Genomic DNA, 20,115 nt, shown 5'->3' with positions numbered 1-20,115 from the left:
ATCTTAAAAGTAATTTCCAGAGACACCTTATTTCCCAAGCACACTCAGATGAGAGTTTCAGTAATTTATCAGCGATGTTTATGGCAGTGTATGGCAGCGAGGTAGGTCAGAGTTGATCAGTTTGGAGGACCCGACTGACCAGTGATGTGGCTAGAGGAACTAACTGAAGCAGAGAGCTTGATAAGCAGAAATCAGATAGCAGAAGACTCTTTTTTAAATGACATTTTGCTAAAATATTTCTGAAACAAACTCAATGGAAAGACTTTGTATAGTGTATTAGAATGGTGTGACAGAATGAACTGCCAAACACTCCTGTCTAAAGTCCTATAGCTGGGGAGAGATACTATAACCACATTTCGCATGGAAGCTGCGATCTAGACACATGGTGGCAGTAGAAAAGCATGGCAGTACTGGTGTGTGGGGTTATGGGCATGGTATTGCCTTGCTGTAGCTACTGGGATGAATGCTATTACTTGATCCCTTGTGTACCATTTACAGGCTGTGACACTGCCCTGCAGTCTGATTGCATAGACAAGGGAAAGAAACAACTTCTGTAGAAGTTCTAAGGCTTTTCCTCTTTCCTATTAAAGCAGTGTATTTTTTAATGAAAACATACCTAGGTTAGAATTCCCAAGCTCTGAATCTCATTGGGTGACTGCTAGCCGAAATAGTTAATATTTTACCAGCACTTTGGTGTGTCACCTTATTATACTCACTTGAGATCAATTTACCTGCCCCTCCCAGTTATTCTGGCACTCTTGCCCTTATGCTGCCTCATCTGTCTGGAACTCTTTTCCCCAGGCCACTGAGTCATCTTCCCACTTTAAATGTTGCTTTCTTCATTGTAATTTTAAACTCACTGCCATTATGATATAATTTGTGACCATTTGTATGAAGATACATTGCAAAAATTACATCTACAGATGCTAGTGAAACTTCAAGAAGTTTTTCCTTAGGATTTGTTATTACTGACAGAATTAATTTTAGAAACTGTTGATTTTTTTTAATTTTTTTTTTTTCCAAATCACAAACAAACTTTCAGAATGGGAGAACTCCTTTGACAGTCATTTGATAGGACCAGCATATTGAACACCAGCAGGATCTGAATCACTCTGTCTAGCTAAAGAACGAGTGATACTCAGGTAATGTAAGCTCACTTGCCAAAGTAAGGATCATGACCCAGGAAATTACTAAAGTAAAACAACAGCATGAGGTGCTGACTGTTCGGTCCATACAGAGTGACTGTGAAAACTGTTACCTGTGCCAGCTGTGATCTTTTCATAAGACATTGTCTGAAGAGCAAATGAAAGCTTGAGTGAAAGAGCAAGAGGAAAAAAAAAAAAAAGGAAAATACCTTTCCTATTTGTTGTGCTAGTTTCTAGAACTCTGAATAGTCCAAATAACAATTTACCCAGTAGAAGGAGTCAAAAGACATACCACAGGATTGAAAATACATGTTAGTCTAATAAGCCATGTGTATTACAAGCCAGGTTTTGGCCAACCAGTACCTCTGTGACATGTAGCAATGCCATGTGCTGTCACACAGGTTATTAAAAGGAATTTTCTTTCTATCATGGACTTGAATATGCTTTCTTAACAATGCCTTATTTCCTTTTCTTTCAGAAAAGGAAGGATGTTGGAGAACTCCAAACTGACAATGAGAAAGAAAATGCAAATATTATGGTGAGTGTTTTTCGTTTAATCTAATTAGTAAAAACCTTTTAAAGCACAAAAAAACTTGTATGGTATATTTAATTAATGGTGTGGGACCGTGGAAATTTGGTGTTTGAACAAAATTTTAGACACAGTGCTCTTAAAGTATGTGCTTAATGTTACGTCAGGAAAACACAGATTTTGTGGAGAAATATGCACTATTCCAAACTAAGCATCAGCCATCAGTTTGCCCTGAACATGAGCAGATACTGCAATCTTGAACAATAGATCTTTGCTGTTATAACTCACTGGAAATTATGACTAGTTGTACTGGTCATAAACAAAATACTTCTAGGTTCATGTCTATTATAATTCTGCAGTGGGGATTATTAGAGTTATAAACATACTATTTTAATACTTATGGTTATTATAAACTCAGAAGATAACCCAAGCAGATTTATAATGGTGAAGAGCTATTTAGGGGCTCAAGCTTGAACAAGAGGCTGGGAAAAATATAAAGATCATATGTCATTTGCTTCTTAGGAAAAGTGATTTCTTTATACCATTTATTACAAAGCAACCACTTATCTACCTTGCCAAATAAGCATTAGGTTAATTAAGGAAAAGTGAAAAGGAAAAAAATATATATATTGTTATATTGAGAGGAATTTAATTTGTAAATTTATGTTGTTTGTTGAGGAGTGTTTTCCTGGCTGAAATTGCTGCAAGCTTATCAACATGCATTATTCTTTGTGCTGAATTGCTTGTATTTGCAGAAGTTTTGTCACATTAGTCACAATATTTTGTACATGTTTGCAAGCTAAAAGCTTTGTAAGTCTAGAAGCTAAAAGCTTTACAAATTTACAAGATAAAAAATATTATGGAAGTGTTTTGTGATGAAACTGGAGTTTCATGCTGGCAGTCTGTATGGTTTTGGATGTCTCCACTGGGTCATGGGGTGTACAGAAGCTGTTGTGTCTCAGTTTGATGGTGTGGAAATGCTGGGCCTTTTCCTAAGGGAGTCTCAGAAACAATTTCTCTTGAATCTACAGTGATTACTCTCAGAGTAATATCTGTGTGTGTTTAAAGGTCATCTTGCTGCTCTAGAGCCCTGCCTAGGAGATGGAAATAGCTGTGTATCATTCTTTTATGGAAATAAGTAAATATGTCTGTGTAAAGCGGGGATAATGCAGTACCCCTCAACTAACCAGTTCTCTTTGGGATCAGTGATCATAATTAGTGGTGCCCTAGTAGCATGCTGACATCAATAACAAGAAAGCCTTCGTCAGTCAGACAAGGGTGATGAGTCACTGATACCACCCTCCTTATCCAAGAAAAAAATGCCAGCTAAATGCAATGGAGGTTTGGCACAGGTGGCTGCTCTACTATTTCTGCTTGAAAATGATATATAGCTGCTTTGGCCTCCTCTTACAAGCTTGAAGTTTTAAACTGAAGCCACTTTTTCCTGTGCTGGCATACCAAACAAACAAAGAAACAGTCTTCTAAAAACATTATCCCATGATTTTCTGGCGATAAGTCTCTAAATCGCTCATTAAAAAATCAACTGCAAAATTGTCAGCATCTTGCACAACTCCTGTGTTGTTAAATAGAAACAAAACATTGTGGCAATTTTCCTTTTCTAAATGGTAGCTTGTTAATTATTGGGATGCAAGATCTCCAGTAACATGAGGAGTCATTAAATTTTTCTGCATGTGAATTGTGCACTGGGAAGCAGTAATAATTCCATTTTTCCACATAGTTATAAGTTATTGATTGCTGATCTTGTGCAGCTTACTGTGCTTCTCTCTCCTAAATCATATCAACATTTTTTTGGAATCTTTTATTCCAATGCTAATATTGAAACATATTATAGGAAATAAAGAGTTATGTTCTTCCAAGCACTCCAGTCTCAGTCTGCTCACATATCATTTCTCTGGAGGCCCTTAATAACCTGTGCAAGAAAAATCTAATTTTCCACCTATCCAAGAGTCTTCATCCACAGTGAATATTTAATACATTTTTGAACAGAAATCTATACTGAAGTTGATACCAATGGCACAGTCCATGCTGTACCAAATATCGTTTGCTAACTGCACCAAAATAGATCTTCAAGTATCATGTCCCTCTGGGTTTCAGTAATACCCATGAAATCATTAGTCTCATCCTAAATTAAACTATGAAAGCTGCAAACAGTGCTATCTAACCATCTTTACCAAACAGAAATACCTCTGTCACAGAACAGTCCCATATTTGTGAGAGAGAGCTCCAAGCAGAAATAGGTCTGGTCACATTTTATGCCTCAGAGTCAATTATTTCATTCCCATCTACTTTTCCACAATGTCCTACCATAGCAATAGAGAAAAAAGCAGGTCCTGACACTCATGTAGGCACAGAGCCACACAGACTATCGCACAGAACTGGTGGCTGAGTCCCTTGCTTCCTAGGGAATCATGCTGTCTTTCTTCTCTCCCAGCAATCAGCCCTAACATTCATTAGTTATTTTGCTTATTGTGCCCTCTGGTATTCAAATGTTTCCTTACAGTTTATTTTTTCCCCCTTATTTGCAAATTTCATGTTGTTCCAGGACCTTTTCCTTTACTCTTGTACCCAAAAACATCCATGCCTACCTTCCCATTGCCATATAGTTTATTTCTCTCAAATCTTACTCTTTGCAAAGCCCAAGAAATGGGATGGAAAGAGAACTGAATGTCTTTTAACTATCAGTCTGGCTCAGCAGAGATGGGGGGCTTTATCATGATATTTCTGGATCCCAGAACAGTACTATTTTTTCTTTTATTCTCAGTTCAATTCGATGAACAACAACCTTAATTCTGTGAATTACATGCCAGTTCTGCACCTCCCAACACCTCCCCACCTCCTCCTTGACCCCCCCCCACCCAAAAAAAAAAAGGAAAAAAGAAAGAAAATAGATCATCACTGTTGTTTTCACCAGTAGTTTTCCTCTCTACTGTTTCCCAAGCCCACTGAGAGAACAAATCCCCACCACCACTTGCATAATCGCCTTTCTTCTTTCACACTAAGGTCACCCTGTGCTCAGGATAAGAAATTACACTAAGCAGAGCAAGATGGAAATTTGCAAAGAAGCCAAGAGTTCTCACCATGAAGTAGTGGGACCTGTCTGTGCGTGAGCCTCAGTTCTTGTCCTCTCCCATGCCTCTTTGTTCTCCTCAGTGCAGCCTGCTACCTTTCTGCTTGCTCTTTACGAAATAGTAAGACGGCTAATTTTAGGGTGCTTCATCATCCTGCCATGCAAAGACACAGTGTCATGTCAGAATCAGCTACATGTGGCACCACTTGGAGCTGCTATTTTGTAAGCTGAGGTTCAGTGTGTCTTCAAATTGGTCTCTGCAGGGCTGAACTGGCTCAAATATTATCTTGTACTTTTGGAGGAGTTCACCTTAAAAATCAAAGTTCAGTATTTCAGCCTGACCAAAAGCACAGTTTAATGACGTGGGAATTGGTGTGTCAGCATCCAACTTCAGCAAATGAACAAGCAAAAAACCAAACAAAAGGTGAAATGGAAATTTCCTGGTGTTTATTCAGCATGTAGCCTGTTCCACTGTTGTTACATGCTAGAAAACTTAATGTAATAGTACGAAACATCACAGCAATAGGAGGAGAACATGTCACATGCAGGAGGGGCTGCAATCCTAACCCTCTCTGTGTGGGATGCTTGAAAATAGCCAGCATCTTCAGCCCCAGCCTGCAGATGATCAGGCACTTCTGTGGCTTTTGCCACACTGCCAAGGAAACTGAGTAGTTGCTCCGAGTCTCAGCTGTTCTTTGTGTGGGCTCGGGGATATTGGATACACTCAGAAGTTTGTGAGCACAAGAACTGCATACCTCGTGCAAAGGTCAGGTTCCCTTCATTGTGGTCTTACTGTCCAGCATCCATGGTTGTCCTTCACTGCTTTTCCATTTTCTGTACATCTGTCATCCTGTGAGTAGCATTCTTTTTGTTATTTTAGCTTCATTTTGTAGCCTGGAGGCATGAAGGATAGGCCTTTTGTTCTTATCTACTTGGAGGTATGACTCCCTTGCTTCTCATTAACAGCTCCCTTAATTACATGCCTCAGGTTAGACAAAGAGCTTGCAATCTTTTAGACTTAGCATCTATGTGGTGACTTAACATTCAAAAACGTGTCAGAAAATTCTTTTTTCTTTCCCCCCACTATTTTGCCATCAGTTACCAAATAATTGGTCTCACTGATAAGCACATTTACATATGAGCTGGCAAGAATCACTACAATGTGCAGGGTGTGCAGGCTGAGAACCACCATGTGCTCAGCCTGTAAAGCAGCGGAGCATAGGAACAGCCATTAATTCACTAACATCCAATATTGACATTGTGAAAAATGTAAGGATAAAACAGAGAAACTGAAATACCATAAAGAGGTTTGTCACTGCCTTGTTTGTAATGCCATTTGCTTTCTAAAGCCTTTCCTTTGTCTTAATCAAGAAGACACTACTAAACAAAGGCTTGTCACAAAGGTTAGCAATTTCTCACTGCAAAAAGCTGACACCTCTAATTTCATGTTATCAGCTGTTCTGGACACACACTTCTATTTTCTGTTGTCTGTAACACATCAAAGGATTAAAAAAAAAGGGGGAAGAGGGTTGAAATGAGGAATTAATGTTTACAAAGTACGTACTGACTGCTGCTGGGAGAAAATGGAGGCAGAGGGAAGAGAATTCATCCCTGCAGTCACTATTCAGAGAGTTTTACTCCATAACACAGCAGCATCAGAAACATGTGTGCTACCTGAACCACATTTTTCAGTATTAGAGCCCAAAGTATGCTCTACTGAATGCACACTGAATGTGCTAACAATGAAAGTAGGCGGCATTCTGTATGATTTTGTTTCACTTTTGTGCTGTCTAAATAGGCGTTTAACTGGAATACAAATTGAAAAACCAATTGTGCTGACAGCAATCACCAGGCAGTAACCAGGCACCACTACTATTTTAATAATAGCAGAGTGGCCAACTTGTTATGACCATCAGTAAGACTGCAACACAGCCAGCCTGCTGTGATGAAGCATTTATGAGAAGTAAATCACTTTCCTGAAGTCAAAGGTATTCACATTTCTTTATTCATTGGATTTTGCCTCACTGCAAAATACTGGTTTTTACAAGTACTGGAAAGGATCTTGAGAACACTGAGATGCAAGCATGGTCACCCATGGGAACACATGGTTCTCTGTGCTGCTGCAGCAGAACAACATGATGGCCATTTGATGCTGCACTCCCTTCCACCCACTGCTTCTGTGTCTTTAGTCCCACAAAAGAAGGAGCTTTCTCAGGGCACTAAGGTAGGAAGGATGAGGGTCGTGTGACAGAGAAGTTCTCAAGGTAGGTACTAAGTGGAGTCAAAATGCATTTGTACTTTATTTCAAGGCACACTTTATTTACTGATTTTGCAGTAATACAAAACTAAAGTAATTCTTTTAAATAAAATAACTACGTCTATTACGCAAGGGAGGTGAGATTTGCTGGATAACATCCTACGCTGCTTCATGCTTTATACGTTTCTGATTTGTTAGGCCAGTTGAACAAAAATACTTTTCTATGTCAAAATTGCACAGGGAATATCGCTGTTACCTTCAAGCACGTGGACACATCCCCACATGCTGGTCAGAGGGCACACTGCACAATGACTGCTAACATTTCAAGTCTACTCCACACTGCAATTACTCAGTCACTGTCCTGCTGGTCTCCTGTGTAAAAGAGGAGGAAGCATAGAAGGTAATGAATAAAACGTCCTCCTCTACTTGCTATGTATGGCAGCTGCTGCTAACTTTAGATTTCTGTATGCAGAATGGACAGAGGCAAATCACTTGCATCCCTCCTTCAAGCAAGACAGCGTGTGTTGTGTTTGCCATGCTGCAAAGCGCTGCATCACTTTGCTGCGGAGCTGACGTTCCTATCTTGTTTTCTCCGTGTAAGAATAGAACCTTTCTGCTTTGGATCTTCAGTGACACAATTAGAGCCACACGTCCTCAGCAGTCCTGCGGATCCTTGCTTGTTCAGATAAACAAGGTGATACGTAATTGGGCCAAGACATCCCGTTCGCTTAGTTTTACTAATAATTTATTATAGAGAGCAAAGCAACACAAACATGCCGCCGTCCTGACCCATCCTTTGGGAAACCTATCGCTGTGGAGCACCTCGTGCCGGTAACTTTGCGGCCTGCGTGCACTCGGGAAAACAAATAGGCTGAGCGAGCTGCCTCTGTGCTAACTGCTATTTATTGCTTTACCGGAGATACGCGTTCAGTGCAAACAAGTGTTTTAACGTGAGGCCGAGAGGAGCTCGGAGATTGAACTCACAGCTCTGAGAGAGCCGCGTTCGTGTCTATTGGTGAAACGCAGCTCCCGTCACAGGGTCATTGGGATGTTCGGATCCACACACGCCGATCCACGGGCTCGCCGGGACCCGCCGGGAGCACCCTACGGCAACAACGGGAGCGCGCCGAGCAGCCCGCCCCTACGGCGCCGCAGCATCATCCCGCCGCCCATCTATCCGCACGGCCTCCTGCTGCCGGGAAGCGGAACGGACCGGACGAGGCCACGAGCTCCTCGCTCAGACAGACAGCAGCCGAACGCGCCGCTCCATTCCCGGTGGCGGCACCACCCGGTACCACACAGCACCACACGGTACCACACAGCACCACACGGTACCGCACATCACCACACGGTACCACACAGCACCACACGGTACCACACAGCACCGCACGGTACCGCACAGCACCACACGGTACCGCACAGCACCACACGGTACCGCACATCACCACACGGTACTACACGGTACCGCACAGCACCGCACGGTACCGCACATCACCGCACGGTACCACACGGTACCGCCCGGTACCGCGGCGCTGCCGGGAGCGGCCGTTGAACGCGGCTCCGCTCGTCGGCCCGCTGACATCACGCAGCGCCGCCGCCCCTGAGCGCGGCCGGGCGGAGGGGGCGGTGGAGCGGCCCCGCCCGCGAGTCCCGCGCTTGCGCAGCAGCGCCGGTCGGGCCCTGTCAGCGCTCCGCGCCGGGGCCGCTCACAGCCTCGCGGTGGTCGGTGGGAGCCCGAGGCGGCCGGGCCGGGAGTCGCGGAACGGGGCCGCGCGAACAACGGGGAGCTGGAGCTCGGAGCCCCGTCCGGCGGGTGGTCGGTGAGTTCCGCCGCGTTGTGACGCGCCGCCGCCCGGAGCCGGGGCTGCCGCTCTGAGGAGCCGCCCTGCAGCCGCGGGGAGAAGCGGCCGGGGCCGGTGGGCGGGAGGCGGCTGCGGGGCCGGGCCGGGGCGGGGCGGCTGCACGACGCCTGGGGCCGGTAGGGGCTGCAAGGGGCTGCAAGGGGAGCCGGGCGAGGCCCCGCCGCAGCGGGCGGAGGCCCCGTTCCGCCGCCTTCTCTCCCGCGGTGCGGTCGCTGTCGGAGGCCGCTGCCGGGCGGGCTGCCCCGCCGTGCTCGGGAGCGGAGCCGTTGGGGCCGTTTCCCTCGCGGGGCGGACGGGCGGACGGGAGCGCGCTACCGCCCTCGAGGCGGCCGAACGCCGGTGTCCGCGTCCGGCCGAGCTGCGTGCGGAGCCCGAGCGTGCGGGAAACATCCAGAGCGTTGTGCGCCCCGCTGCTCGGCGGCTGCCGGCGGAGAACGAGCCGAGCCTTTCACTCGCTGTCTGTTCGGTGGCAGCGTGTGTCGGGCTTTGACGTCACGCGTAGTAGAACCCTGCGGCTGACAACACGCGCCGCAGCCAGGGAAGCAGCGCTGCCGGAGTGAGGTTAAAGTACAGCGCTGCTGCGGTTCTGGCTCTAACAGTAAACAAACGAGTCATCTGTGGATGGACGTAGCTGCTCGAATAGAGAGCAGGAATGTTATTTTTTCCCGACTGAAGGTAAATGTTTCCTGTGGAAGCCTTGAAGCGTTGCAGTCGTGCATCTTTTCTTCACTTCTGTTGCAGGTTGAAGCTTGTGCTGCAGTCGCTCTTACGGACATGTGAAAGTTGCTGTTGCATGGCTATATCTTAACCGAAGACTTGTCCCACTCGGTGTCCCCTTCTGAACGTGGTAGGATATAGCTAGGGAAATATTTGATCATGCGTCACCTCCTGAGATAGGTAAAAGCACAATGTATTTTAAGCTGTTTGGTTGGGTTTTGTTTGCTTGTTTGTTTTTGTTTCCATGAGATTGTAAAACGAAGCATTTTGCTTATTCTGTGTTATGCTGCCAGGAGTTGTGCCATTGCTTTACTTAATGCTCTGGTGTAAGCTGATGGCTGGCTTCTCTAAGCAGGTTTACATTGAAGCAATACATACATGACCCTGCAGCACGTATGATTGAGTGCATTGGTTGTGCGTTGTATTCTGGGTCATGCTGCTGGTACCTTTTTCCTACTTATGATGAAGACTTCAAGTGATTTTCCACTGTGTTGCACTGACTCCTAAATTGCTCTGAAAACAGGGGAAACTGATGTTGTGGAAGTATAGCAATAGTGAAAAAGGCCTTCTGAGGTCTTCATCTATAGGCACAAAACCTGTCAGCACAAAGACAGGTACTTGCAACCTATTCATGCTGGCGATGGGAGCTGGCGTGAATGAGTTTGTATGTGTGGCCTCCTGCTGCTGCAGAAGTAACCATGAAGCTGTGGCCTGTGTTAATTTTAGTGCGTAACTGGGACTTCTGTTTGAGCTGTATATTCCTTAGAACTGTAAGTTCAGTTGACTCACAGTTGTTTAAATACGATTGACGTGTTTTATTCTTTCCATTGTGTAACTGGATTGATCAGAGCTGACCAGTTTTGTTGTGTTTTCTTTTTTCAAGCTGTGAGTCAAGTGTTGTTTTGGGTATCTTTTGAAGGCCATGCACACAGCTTTCTGGAACCAGGCAGCTCCCTATGTTAATAAACCAGCCTGTACTTAGAAGTACCTTGGAAGATGTTTGAGGTCACCTCCACTGCCTGGAAGGAAGTGGCAGTGACTGTAGTTTGAATAGTTTAGTATAAGGAATTATAGAAGTTCCATAGAGGATAATATTTATATTTTGAAATAAACTTCGATAAGTCCCAGAACCTGCTTATTTTGAAACTGAAATTTGAAGTGGGCGGTAAAGGGTCTTACTGCAGTTAATACAAATATTGTGTATTGCTTGTGTGTACTTGTGGATTACGTGCTATCTAGGCAGTGACTAATTTAAGGGACCGTATTGAAAAGCTGCCCATTTTCCTTTTCTTGAACAGCTACACATAAAGAAAATTCTAGAAAAGTGAAGCTGGAAGATCAGCAATCAAGAACATAAAAATGTTGTGCTGGGGAAATGCATCATTTGGACAACTTGGATTGGGTGGAATTGATGAAGAGATTGTTTTAGAACCCAGAAAAAGTGACTTTTTCTTAAATAAAAGGATCAGAGATGTGGGGTGTGGACTAAGACACACTGTTTTTGTCCTGGATGATGGGACTGTGTATACGTGTGGATGCAATGACCTGGGACAACTGGGGCATGAGAAAGCCAGGAAAAGACCCGGTAAGTTGAGAAGAAATGAATTGCAGAGCATACCTGTGAGTGAATGTGGTTTTTTCTCTTGGCAATGCTACATCAAACCCAAGGCTGTCAGTGCCTGTGTGTGCTGAATTGTATGCACAACAGTTTTTCCAAGATTGGTTGTATCTTTAACCAAAAAAAGCATCCCTTTGCTTGGATCACGTGGCTGTGCCTCCATATTTCTACCTGCTGTTCAGCTAGACAGAGCAACTATTTGTTTGCAGTGTGGAATGGCTCTACCTAAGGCTGTGGAAGGCTCACTGACTGATTGTAGTCCCAAGGGGAGATGACCTTCTTCAAAACATGGATTAGCGTTGTCCCATATGGATGGGTTTGGCTACCGGAACATGCTGGAAATGAATATTTGGCATACCGCAGTTGAGAAGCACGTTGTGTGTTTTTAATACTGCAGTGTGCTGTGTCGTGCATGTCTGACTAAAGCAGTGTCATTTAATTCTTCTATTTTTAAAAACTAAAAACAGATGAAAAAACTTGTGTGCACGTAAATTTTTAGAGGAATAGAATTTGGAAGAACCTAAAGGATGCAATGTAAGACTTGGAGGGGCTTTTTCCTTTTTTTCTATGGTCTTATGTGTTTCTGGTTCTCACCATGCGGTTCTGTAGCAGAACTGAATAAACATCTTGTAGGGACTGCAGAGGAGTGTGCACATGGGCTCCCTCAGAGCTGTGTGTGTGAGTCATATCTGCATGCTACACAGAGATGGAACAGTGCATCTGACAGGGCTTCTGTAATAAGCATCTCGTAAGCAAACTGAAAAGCCTTAGTAAGAATTTATTCCAATAGCTGTGATAGCACTTTTGCAAGTTACTTGGCACAATAACTGATACAAACTGTTCATATGGAAACAAAAAAGTTAGTACTTCTCTATTATGCAATATTTTAGTAATTCGTTGTTCAGAGTTTTGAATTTGATGCCAAATAAAGATTTTTCATGTAGTTGATGTGTAACTTAGGTCTAATTTGGACTTCAATTGGGAAACAGTAAACAAGCGTTAAAACTGACAAACTCAAACTCTGTTTTGCGAATAGGAATAGAAACTCAACTTGTCAGAATCGTTCTCAGTACTTGTTACGCTTTGAAAGCGATGCTGGAATTGTCTTAATCCTTAAAAATATTATGGGATAACAGCATTCTATAGAGGCTCAGTATCTTTACAAATGGGTACGTGCACTTCTAGGTGTGTGTCTGCTGGACAGAGATACTTTTGTCACTGACTGCTTGTCTTTGCTACTACTGTCACCAGTGGTGCCATTTAGCTCTCTTACCTCGTTCCTTCCCTCAGAGCTCTGCTTGTCACCAAGATTCTATGAGTGATTCTTAAACCATGTTAGGCAAAGTCAGGCTGGCCAAGTTAGCAGCTAGTAGGGGTGGTCTGCCCTAATGGAACATGGTGTTGCCTGAACTAGAAAGCGTGAATGTTACCTGTTGTACTAGCAGAGCTGTAGAGACCCTGATGAACTAAACTGGGCTGGCAGCCTCTTTAATAACACCAGCTGTTAGCAGTAGGAATGATTGTTTGTTGCCTTTTTGAATTTTATTTTGTAAGCTGAGTGTCTGTCATGTTGCAGATACCATTAACTACCACTTCGGAACCGAATTAGACTACACTAGACTGTTTATGTATTACACTGATAATACACGGGTGTTTTTATTGTGATTCTTAATCAGTAGCAGAATTCACACGTCTGAAGTCTAGGCCTAAGAATTTCAAGGAGGGAACAGCATACTGAAAAAAATCACAGGGACTTTAGTGTTTGCTTTTCATAGGTGTGCATCGTGTGTCTAGAAAAGTTAAACTTTAGGATCTGTTTCTACAGTATTTTGCTTTATGAAGAGAACATTGTGCAGCGAGTTGCAAAATCAGTAGCTTCAGTCTTTAATTGGCACTGCCTAGTTTGGCAGCATCTTTTTGTTAATAATGAATAGGTGAATTTCACTCACTGTGATGAGGTGTTTTTCCCCTTACATAAAGTCTACACGTGTAGTCATTTGACATTGGATTTTGTTACTCGTTCTCAGATAGCAAGGTTAAAAGAAGACATTGCACAAATGCTGCAGATTTTGTTTTTTAGTTTTGTATGTGACTGTGCCAGGTTGATTCCGAGAGCCCTTGTTTGAGTGACAAATTCAACTTCTCCTAGAATAACATGTTTGTAATTCTAAGGTAAGGATATTTTGGCAGAATTCTAGGCTTACTTTGGAGTCATTTCAATGGACATCTAGGAGAGAATGACTCTAACTGTTGTAGATAGCATTAACTTGATAATTGCTTTTCTTTTATTTTGTTACTGACTTCTTTTCTTGTTTTCTTAGAGCATGTTGGTGCCTTGGATGCCCAAAATATTGTAGCTGTATCATGTGGAGAAGCCCACACTCTTGCATTAAATGACAAAGGTCAGGTATATGCTTGGGGTCTGGCTACTGATGGACAACTTGGCTTGCCTGGAACAGAGGAATGCATCAGAGTGCCCAGGTTAAAAACAATAAGTACATAGTAAAGTTATCTTCTTTGAAAAAGTGTGCTTAAATCACATTGGTCAGGCTGCTCTGTTATAATTCAAAGCACTCATTACAGAGTGTATTTTAGCTGTGCGTGCCTCAGTCTGTTTATTTCCTTTTTCAAAAGGTCAGTTTAGGTGAGAAGCACGCAGTGGGTTTGCTTAGGTAGTTTATAAATTGTCATCTGTTAAGTGTGGAAGTTGCACTGGAAAAGTAGTGTGTGATTTTTTCAACCTAGGTGAAAACCCAAGTAACAGTTCTTTAGAACACGAGTAATTCTTAACTTGGCTGTGGCTGTTTGTGACTTGTGTTAAGTGTGAAAGATAGGAATAACTAATTTAAAGGTTCTTTATTTCTGTATCAGATTTACAAGTCCTCAGGCATTCCAGGAGTTCCCATTTCTCTCACCGAAATGGAAGCACACTGGATTTACTGTAGCTTAATGTATGTGCTTGCTGCTTCTTGATAATAGCGTGATGCCTTCTAGCTCTGTAAGCAGTGTTGAAGTTAATGTTAGAGATTAAAAAAAAAAGTATTCAAATTTTAGAACGTTGCTCAGCTTTTACAGTTAATATTGATTTAAATAAGAGTAATATATTGTAAAACTTATTTTATTTTGAAAACGAAGAAGGGAGAGTCTCTCCTTGCTTCTCTTACTCATTGCCTCCATTCAGCTATGACATCTTCCTAGCATCTCTGAAGTACGTACGCCTCCCTAATCTTTCATTTGGTTTTTTATTGAATTGATTAACTTGAAAATAAGACAGTACCAATCACTGAAGGTGTTGGCAATGGAGAGGCTTTGACTGAAAGGTGTTACTGAATAGCTTCTGGATTATCTAAGTTGGCTTCATGTATGAAGTGAATTGCATGTATTGCAGTGAGTAGGATGCACTTGATTATTTTATCCTTTGATAATGCGACTTGTTATTTCATACCACAGTCTAGTAGCTTAATTCCTTCTCTGTTTTTTTACCCCAATAGAAATATTAAAAGCTTATCAGAGATACAAATTGTGCAAGTTGCTTGTGGTTACTATCACTCGCTTGCACTCTCAAAAGGTAAGCAAGATTCTTCTGGAGTTTTATACAGTTTCTTACCTGGTAGCTCTAAGGTTTTCAATGTTCTGTTTCATTTAGACTTAAAATTTAACAAGTGTATAAACTGAGGTAGTGTTGATTATTGTTTCTTTTTTGTCTCGTGCTTTTTGATTTATCATCTTGCTTCCATGTTTTTCCTTTTTTAATTAATCATTTTTTCTTTCCTTTTTCTTTTCCCATTTCATTTTCACCTTGCTAGCATTTTTTATTGCTAGTCTTTTGTTTTAGCCTGCAAATTCCAGTTATTGAGGTTCAGAGGCACTTAATTCCTCATCTGCTGTTCTGTTGCAAAGTGTTGGTTTTGTTGGTGATTCCACAGTTATTATTTAATTTTCTGTGTTAACCCACATTTTGAATGGTTAAACATTTTCTCAACGCTTTTCTGGGCTTGTGAATATACTTAGTTGGCCTCACTTGTGTCACAGCACCACAAGTCTATTAAATATGTCTGTCAATAAATACAAACGTGAACTTAAATTTACTTCTTGTTTGGTTTTATTGTGGGAAATGAGAGTTGTGTCCAAAAACTCTGAAACAAGTGGCTACTGGGCGGAGTTAATTTTCAAAGTGGAAATGCATAGTGTAAGGGGGAGGGGAAGAGGACAGATTAGTAAAAGATGGTAGTATTTGACAGTGTTTCTGTTTCGTGGTTAAAATACCAACTGCATAAACTGAGGAGAGGAGGGGTATTAAAGGATCAGCATACATTAAAGCGTACATTAATTTATGTTGACATGTGCTTTGGTTCTGTGTGATTTTTCATGGCCTTGTATTGATTTCAGTGCCATTCTGGCTGCATTGCTCTGTATAATCTAGTGGCATTTCTTTGTTTTGAGGATATGTATTCTGAGATACAAACTCAGACAAAGGGTTAATTTTATATATATAAAATATGTTTAAAAATATATAAATATTTTTGTGCATGTCTTTATAATATCTTTAAAATTATACATATAAAAATTTATTTTAAATACAGTGTAAGTGACCAGCTTTTCAAGAGAGAGACCTGAATGTTTGGTATCTTGATAAACACTTTGTTGGAAAAAAATGGAGATAGAAGGGACATTGGTAGTGTTATTATTAGAAAATTAGACTGTTAGCTAAGGTGAACCATATCTTCATTATTAGGTGTTCATCCTAATGATAATGAACATTGTTAGTTAATTAAAATATTTTTGTTTGGAGATGATAGATGCATCAAGAGCTCTCTGATGTGTGTTTCTTGAAAATAAGTATTTTTAACTTTATAAGGCACCAAATTACTTTATTCTTCATCAGTTATGTATTTAACACAATACTTTAAAATCTTTGTATGTGGAAAGATAAGTTTGCTACCATATAAAACCTTAAATGAGGCATATAAATGGAAATTGGAAACCTCTGCATGTCTGGCTTGCAGCTTTGGTGAGTTCTCTGCATGCAAGTCTGCAGTGATGGAACTCTCCATGGAGGAGTATCTTGGTTCTTGATAACCAAGCACCGTTTATCTGACACCACTGAAACTGGAATGTTGAGAATAGCACTGAGGGTTGGAAATGTTATGTAAATATTTGGGTTGAACAAGAGAATGCTTTGCCTCAAAAGTATTCAGTGATTTTCATGTATTTTCAAACTGAAAAATATTTGAGAGTAACTGTCAGACTTAGCTTTTAGTTTTTCTTAAAGTAAATGAATCTTATATAATTAAATTGTATTGATTGTATTCCTTTTTTTTTTTTATTTGAACAGGAAGTGAAGTGTTTTCCTGGGGACAAAATAAATATGGCCAGCTGGGCTTAGGTTACGAGTATAAAAAACAGAACTCCCCACATGTGATTAAATCTCTGCTGGGAATCCCTTTTGCACAGATCGCAGCAGGAGGAGCTCACAGTTTTGTATTAACTCTTTCTGGAGCCATCTTTGGATGGGGACGCAACAAATTTGGACAGCTGGGTCTTAATGATGATAATGGTAAGTAGTCATTACTACTGTAAAGCATCATGATTAAAGTCCTGGTTTGTGAATGTGAAGATTCCAGTATTCCTAAAATAGAAGTGGACAAAACAAACCTTTGTTGAGTACGCTCTGATGGTGCCAATGTTGTGCAAGATTACATAAGGAAGACAGTTTTGCTTTTATTTTTCTTCCTCCAATGGCTATTTTGTAACTAAAATCCTGGCAGCATAATGTTGAAGTTCAGTCTGCTTGGATTGTGTTTTCTCCCTGTGAGTAGATTTTTCTGTCTTTGTTTACTACCTTTATGTGGATATTGTCCTTTCTCAGGCCACACGTGCTGAGTAGTTTTGATTTTTCAGCTAACCATTTCCAAAATTTCCTCTACGAGGGTGGTGATGCTCATTAACAACTTCAGAAAGCAGTTAGGTTAGACAGAAATTGGCTTCTGTCTCAGTTCTATTACGTGTGTACAGGTGTGTATGCTGTCAGGTTCCCTCAATACAGTTAGCTATAGAATTTATAGCTAGTTTTGTGATTTGATGTTCTCTCACTGGTCCCTTGTTTCCAATACCCTCTAAAATCAGAAAAATACATTGAAATTAAGTATTTGAATTCATGCTTTAAATGTGGCTACACTTGTATAATAAGAAATGTAATTTATGATGAAATCGAATTTCTTATGGGAAAGTTTGGTTGCTTCCACACACTCTGCAAAATTGATGACAGCTTTTTTTTTTTGTTTTGTTTTGTTTTTAATTCGTCAGTAAAATCTACTTTTGCCTATGTTTGGATGATAGGGTCTTTTTCCAGGCATCTCTGTGTACCTGACAACTTTATAGACATTACTATTAACATTTAGAAACATTACTTAATCACATATTAAGTTGATCTGTTGCCACCCTGGAAGGAAGTTAGTTGTACTTCCATGCTGTCAGTCATTTAATAGTATTGAACTACGACTGATGGATACGTAATGGAATGCTTCAAAAGAGTGAAACACATGAACTACTCAAAACATGTCATCTCTTTTTCTGTTGTCATGGTCAATGAAGGGCTTGATGCACTGCTCTGTATTTCATTGTTTACATATTAACATATGGTCAGCCATGCAAAAATGAGCATATTTGCTACAAAATAACTCAGTATAGTGATTCTCTGTTTTTTTTCTGTAGCGATGTTGCCTCCTCAAAGATGGCTCAGCCACAGTGATTGTATCCTGTCAACAAATTTAAAATGCTTGTTGGTTTGAAACAGAGTAAAAATGAATGGTTGAAATTATTTGTTTTCTGGTTTTTGTTTTCAAAATAAGCAACCCATTGCTGTATTAAACCTCTCAGACAGGTACGTTCCTACCCTGCTGAAGTCACTGAGAACTCAGAAGGTTGTTCATATATGTTGTGGAGAAGATCATACAGCTGCCCTTACAAAGGTACAACATTTAAAAATATACTTTTGCTTTCATTTTCAATATTTTAAAGAGAAAACGCTACTTGAGGTGGAAACAACTAAACTTCTTCACCACTTCTTGAGGAAGCACCGGAAGAATGGTTAAATAATTGGAGAAAAAAATGCACAAAATCTTTCTGTAGTTTTAAAATCTTGTCAGACATGGTAAAGGTGAGCATACAGAACAGAGCATTTTTGATTAGGCAGCATGTGTTGCGGGTATTTACATTAGTGTATGCTAAAGAGATTAGATGTTTTTGGAACGTAACACCTCTAGCATTGTTGCTTTGATTGCTGATCAGATCAGGTTAATATTGCGCTTAAACTCCACGCCCAGGTGGCTGGCAGTATGTGGTTTGAATTGCATTTTGCTACTGAAGTACTTAAGAAATTGGATACGTACATAATCCTCTAGAAAATGTTTTAGTGTGAGGGTCTATGGGAAATTGACCATTGATTTCAAGGGCAGTTTGGAGAGTGGTGATGAGGGAAGGGTGGGGGTCAAAAAAAAAAAAAAGACTTGTATTCTGTTCATGCAGAGCTGTAGGAATCAAAACAGCACTTAGATGTGCCAAGCTGCTGTATGCGTAACTTGGCTAAACTAAATTTGGAGTGTTGTGTGTTTGAAGTTTGGGAACTTTAAGGAGAGATATGAAACAACATTAGAGCTTTGTCTCATCTTAGTGATAGTTAATGCATTTCAAACATCAAGTGATAAGTAGCCTTATTTGTGGTGGGTAAAGTAGCACACACACATCTTCTAAGTGCATGACTCCTGTACCTTCCTGTCTGTGTTCTGATACTTGAATTCAATTTCAGCATTCAGATAAAGTGTACCAATTTATAAACGGAATATTTTGGACTGGCATCAGTAGAGAATTCTGACTGATGAAGATTTGGACAAGTGACAAAGCATTTATTTTCCAAGTCTGTATTCAGAGTGTTGCAAAAGGTGTTGGAAATTTTGAATTAACTATTTAAAATGTTTTATTTTTGAAGGAAAAGATCAGTATTTACATTTGGAGAATGTGTGCTTCTTGGTGTGTGTGTTTCAATTTTTGCACTGCAACAAATGAAGTTCAGAAGAAGGTGGTCTGCTTAAGTGTGGCCATACCGTATATGCTTCGCATATTTTCACATGCAGTGAAAGGAAAAATAAACTATTCACAAAGACATTTTATTATAAAATGTTCTCTTTTTCTGACTAGGGAAGATGTGGCAACTTTGCATTTCTAACATTGATATTTATATATCATATAAGGTTACGGAGATACAGAATGTAAAGAAAACAGTTTCTAAATTGCATTATAATTTTTTTTCCCTTTTTTATGTACAGAAGTTTACTTCAGACTTGCTTTAAGACTGATAGACTCAAAATATTGAATATGTCGTGAATTCTACAAATTTGTTACCTGTAGGAATCCTCTTCCCTTTACATGACAAGCCTTGCAGAGCCAGAGGTCTTGACTTTTGTAGGTGGTACTGTGTATGTATGTGACGTTTTCTCAAGCCCTTCTGAAATACAGAAAAACCTGTCACTGTTTGTTATTCTGATTCAGTTAATGAACCTGTTGGTTTTTCTTAGCGGACGCTGCCATTTTAATGATGATTTCCAGCAGAGGTCCAATCTGTTGCAGAGTAAGAAACAGCTTTACAATTTCAAAGCATGTCAAAATGGAAAATTTTAAAGTTGTTGTAAGGTAAGTTGTATAACTTAAGAAAATGTTTCTGATTTAATATTCATTCATTTCAGTTTTTGGTTAATTTCTTGATAAATTAATCAAAAACACTTCTAAAAACTGACTTGCCTTACAACAGCATTGAACATTTCTGTTTTGTCCTTTCAAATAACGAAGTTAACTATTTCAGTCACACTCTGCATCGTCTTTCTGAGGAGGGCAGCTCCATATT

General features: G+C 40.8%; 2 protein-coding genes across 6 annotated transcripts in view; one reads left to right on the top strand and one right to left on the bottom strand.

Annotated features, from left to right (window-relative positions):
- Nucleotides 1-4,989, bottom strand: part of MYPN (myopalladin) — a 65,078-nt gene extending 60,089 nt beyond the window's left edge. Inside the window, exon 1 of the mRNA XM_015866466.2 lies at nucleotides 4,773-4,989. The gene's annotated coding sequence lies outside the window, so the exon portion shown is untranslated. The remainder of the gene's footprint in view (nucleotides 1-4,772) is intronic.
- Nucleotides 4,990-8,726: 3,737 nt separating this feature from the next.
- Nucleotides 8,727-20,115, top strand: part of HERC4 (HECT and RLD domain containing E3 ubiquitin protein ligase 4) — a 28,605-nt gene continuing 17,216 nt past the window's right edge. For 2 of the 5 annotated variants that reach the window (XM_015866401.2, XM_015866405.2), the window contains exons 1-7: nucleotides 8,727-8,839; nucleotides 9,623-9,778; nucleotides 10,897-11,183; nucleotides 13,538-13,697; nucleotides 14,708-14,784; nucleotides 16,552-16,773; nucleotides 18,096-18,187. In XM_015866401.2, the coding sequence (XP_015721887.1) occupies nucleotides 10,958-11,183; nucleotides 13,538-13,697; nucleotides 14,708-14,784; nucleotides 16,552-16,773; nucleotides 18,096-18,187 (777 nt within the window). In that variant the 5' untranslated portion in view covers nucleotides 8,727-8,839; nucleotides 9,623-9,778; nucleotides 10,897-10,957. Of the gene's footprint in view, nucleotides 8,840-9,164; nucleotides 9,557-9,622; nucleotides 9,779-10,896; nucleotides 11,184-13,537; nucleotides 13,698-14,707; nucleotides 14,785-16,551; nucleotides 16,774-18,095; nucleotides 18,188-20,115 lie in introns of those variants that run through there. The other 3 variants (XM_015866403.2, XM_015866402.2, XM_015866404.1) reach the window with 3 other exon arrangements.

Source organism: Coturnix japonica, chromosome 6 (genome assembly GCF_001577835.2).
Source record: "Coturnix japonica isolate 7356 chromosome 6, Coturnix japonica 2.1, whole genome shotgun sequence".
NCBI lineage: Eukaryota > Metazoa > Chordata > Aves > Galliformes > Phasianidae > Coturnix > Coturnix japonica.
This window is presented reverse-complemented; position numbering and strand designations above follow the sequence as displayed.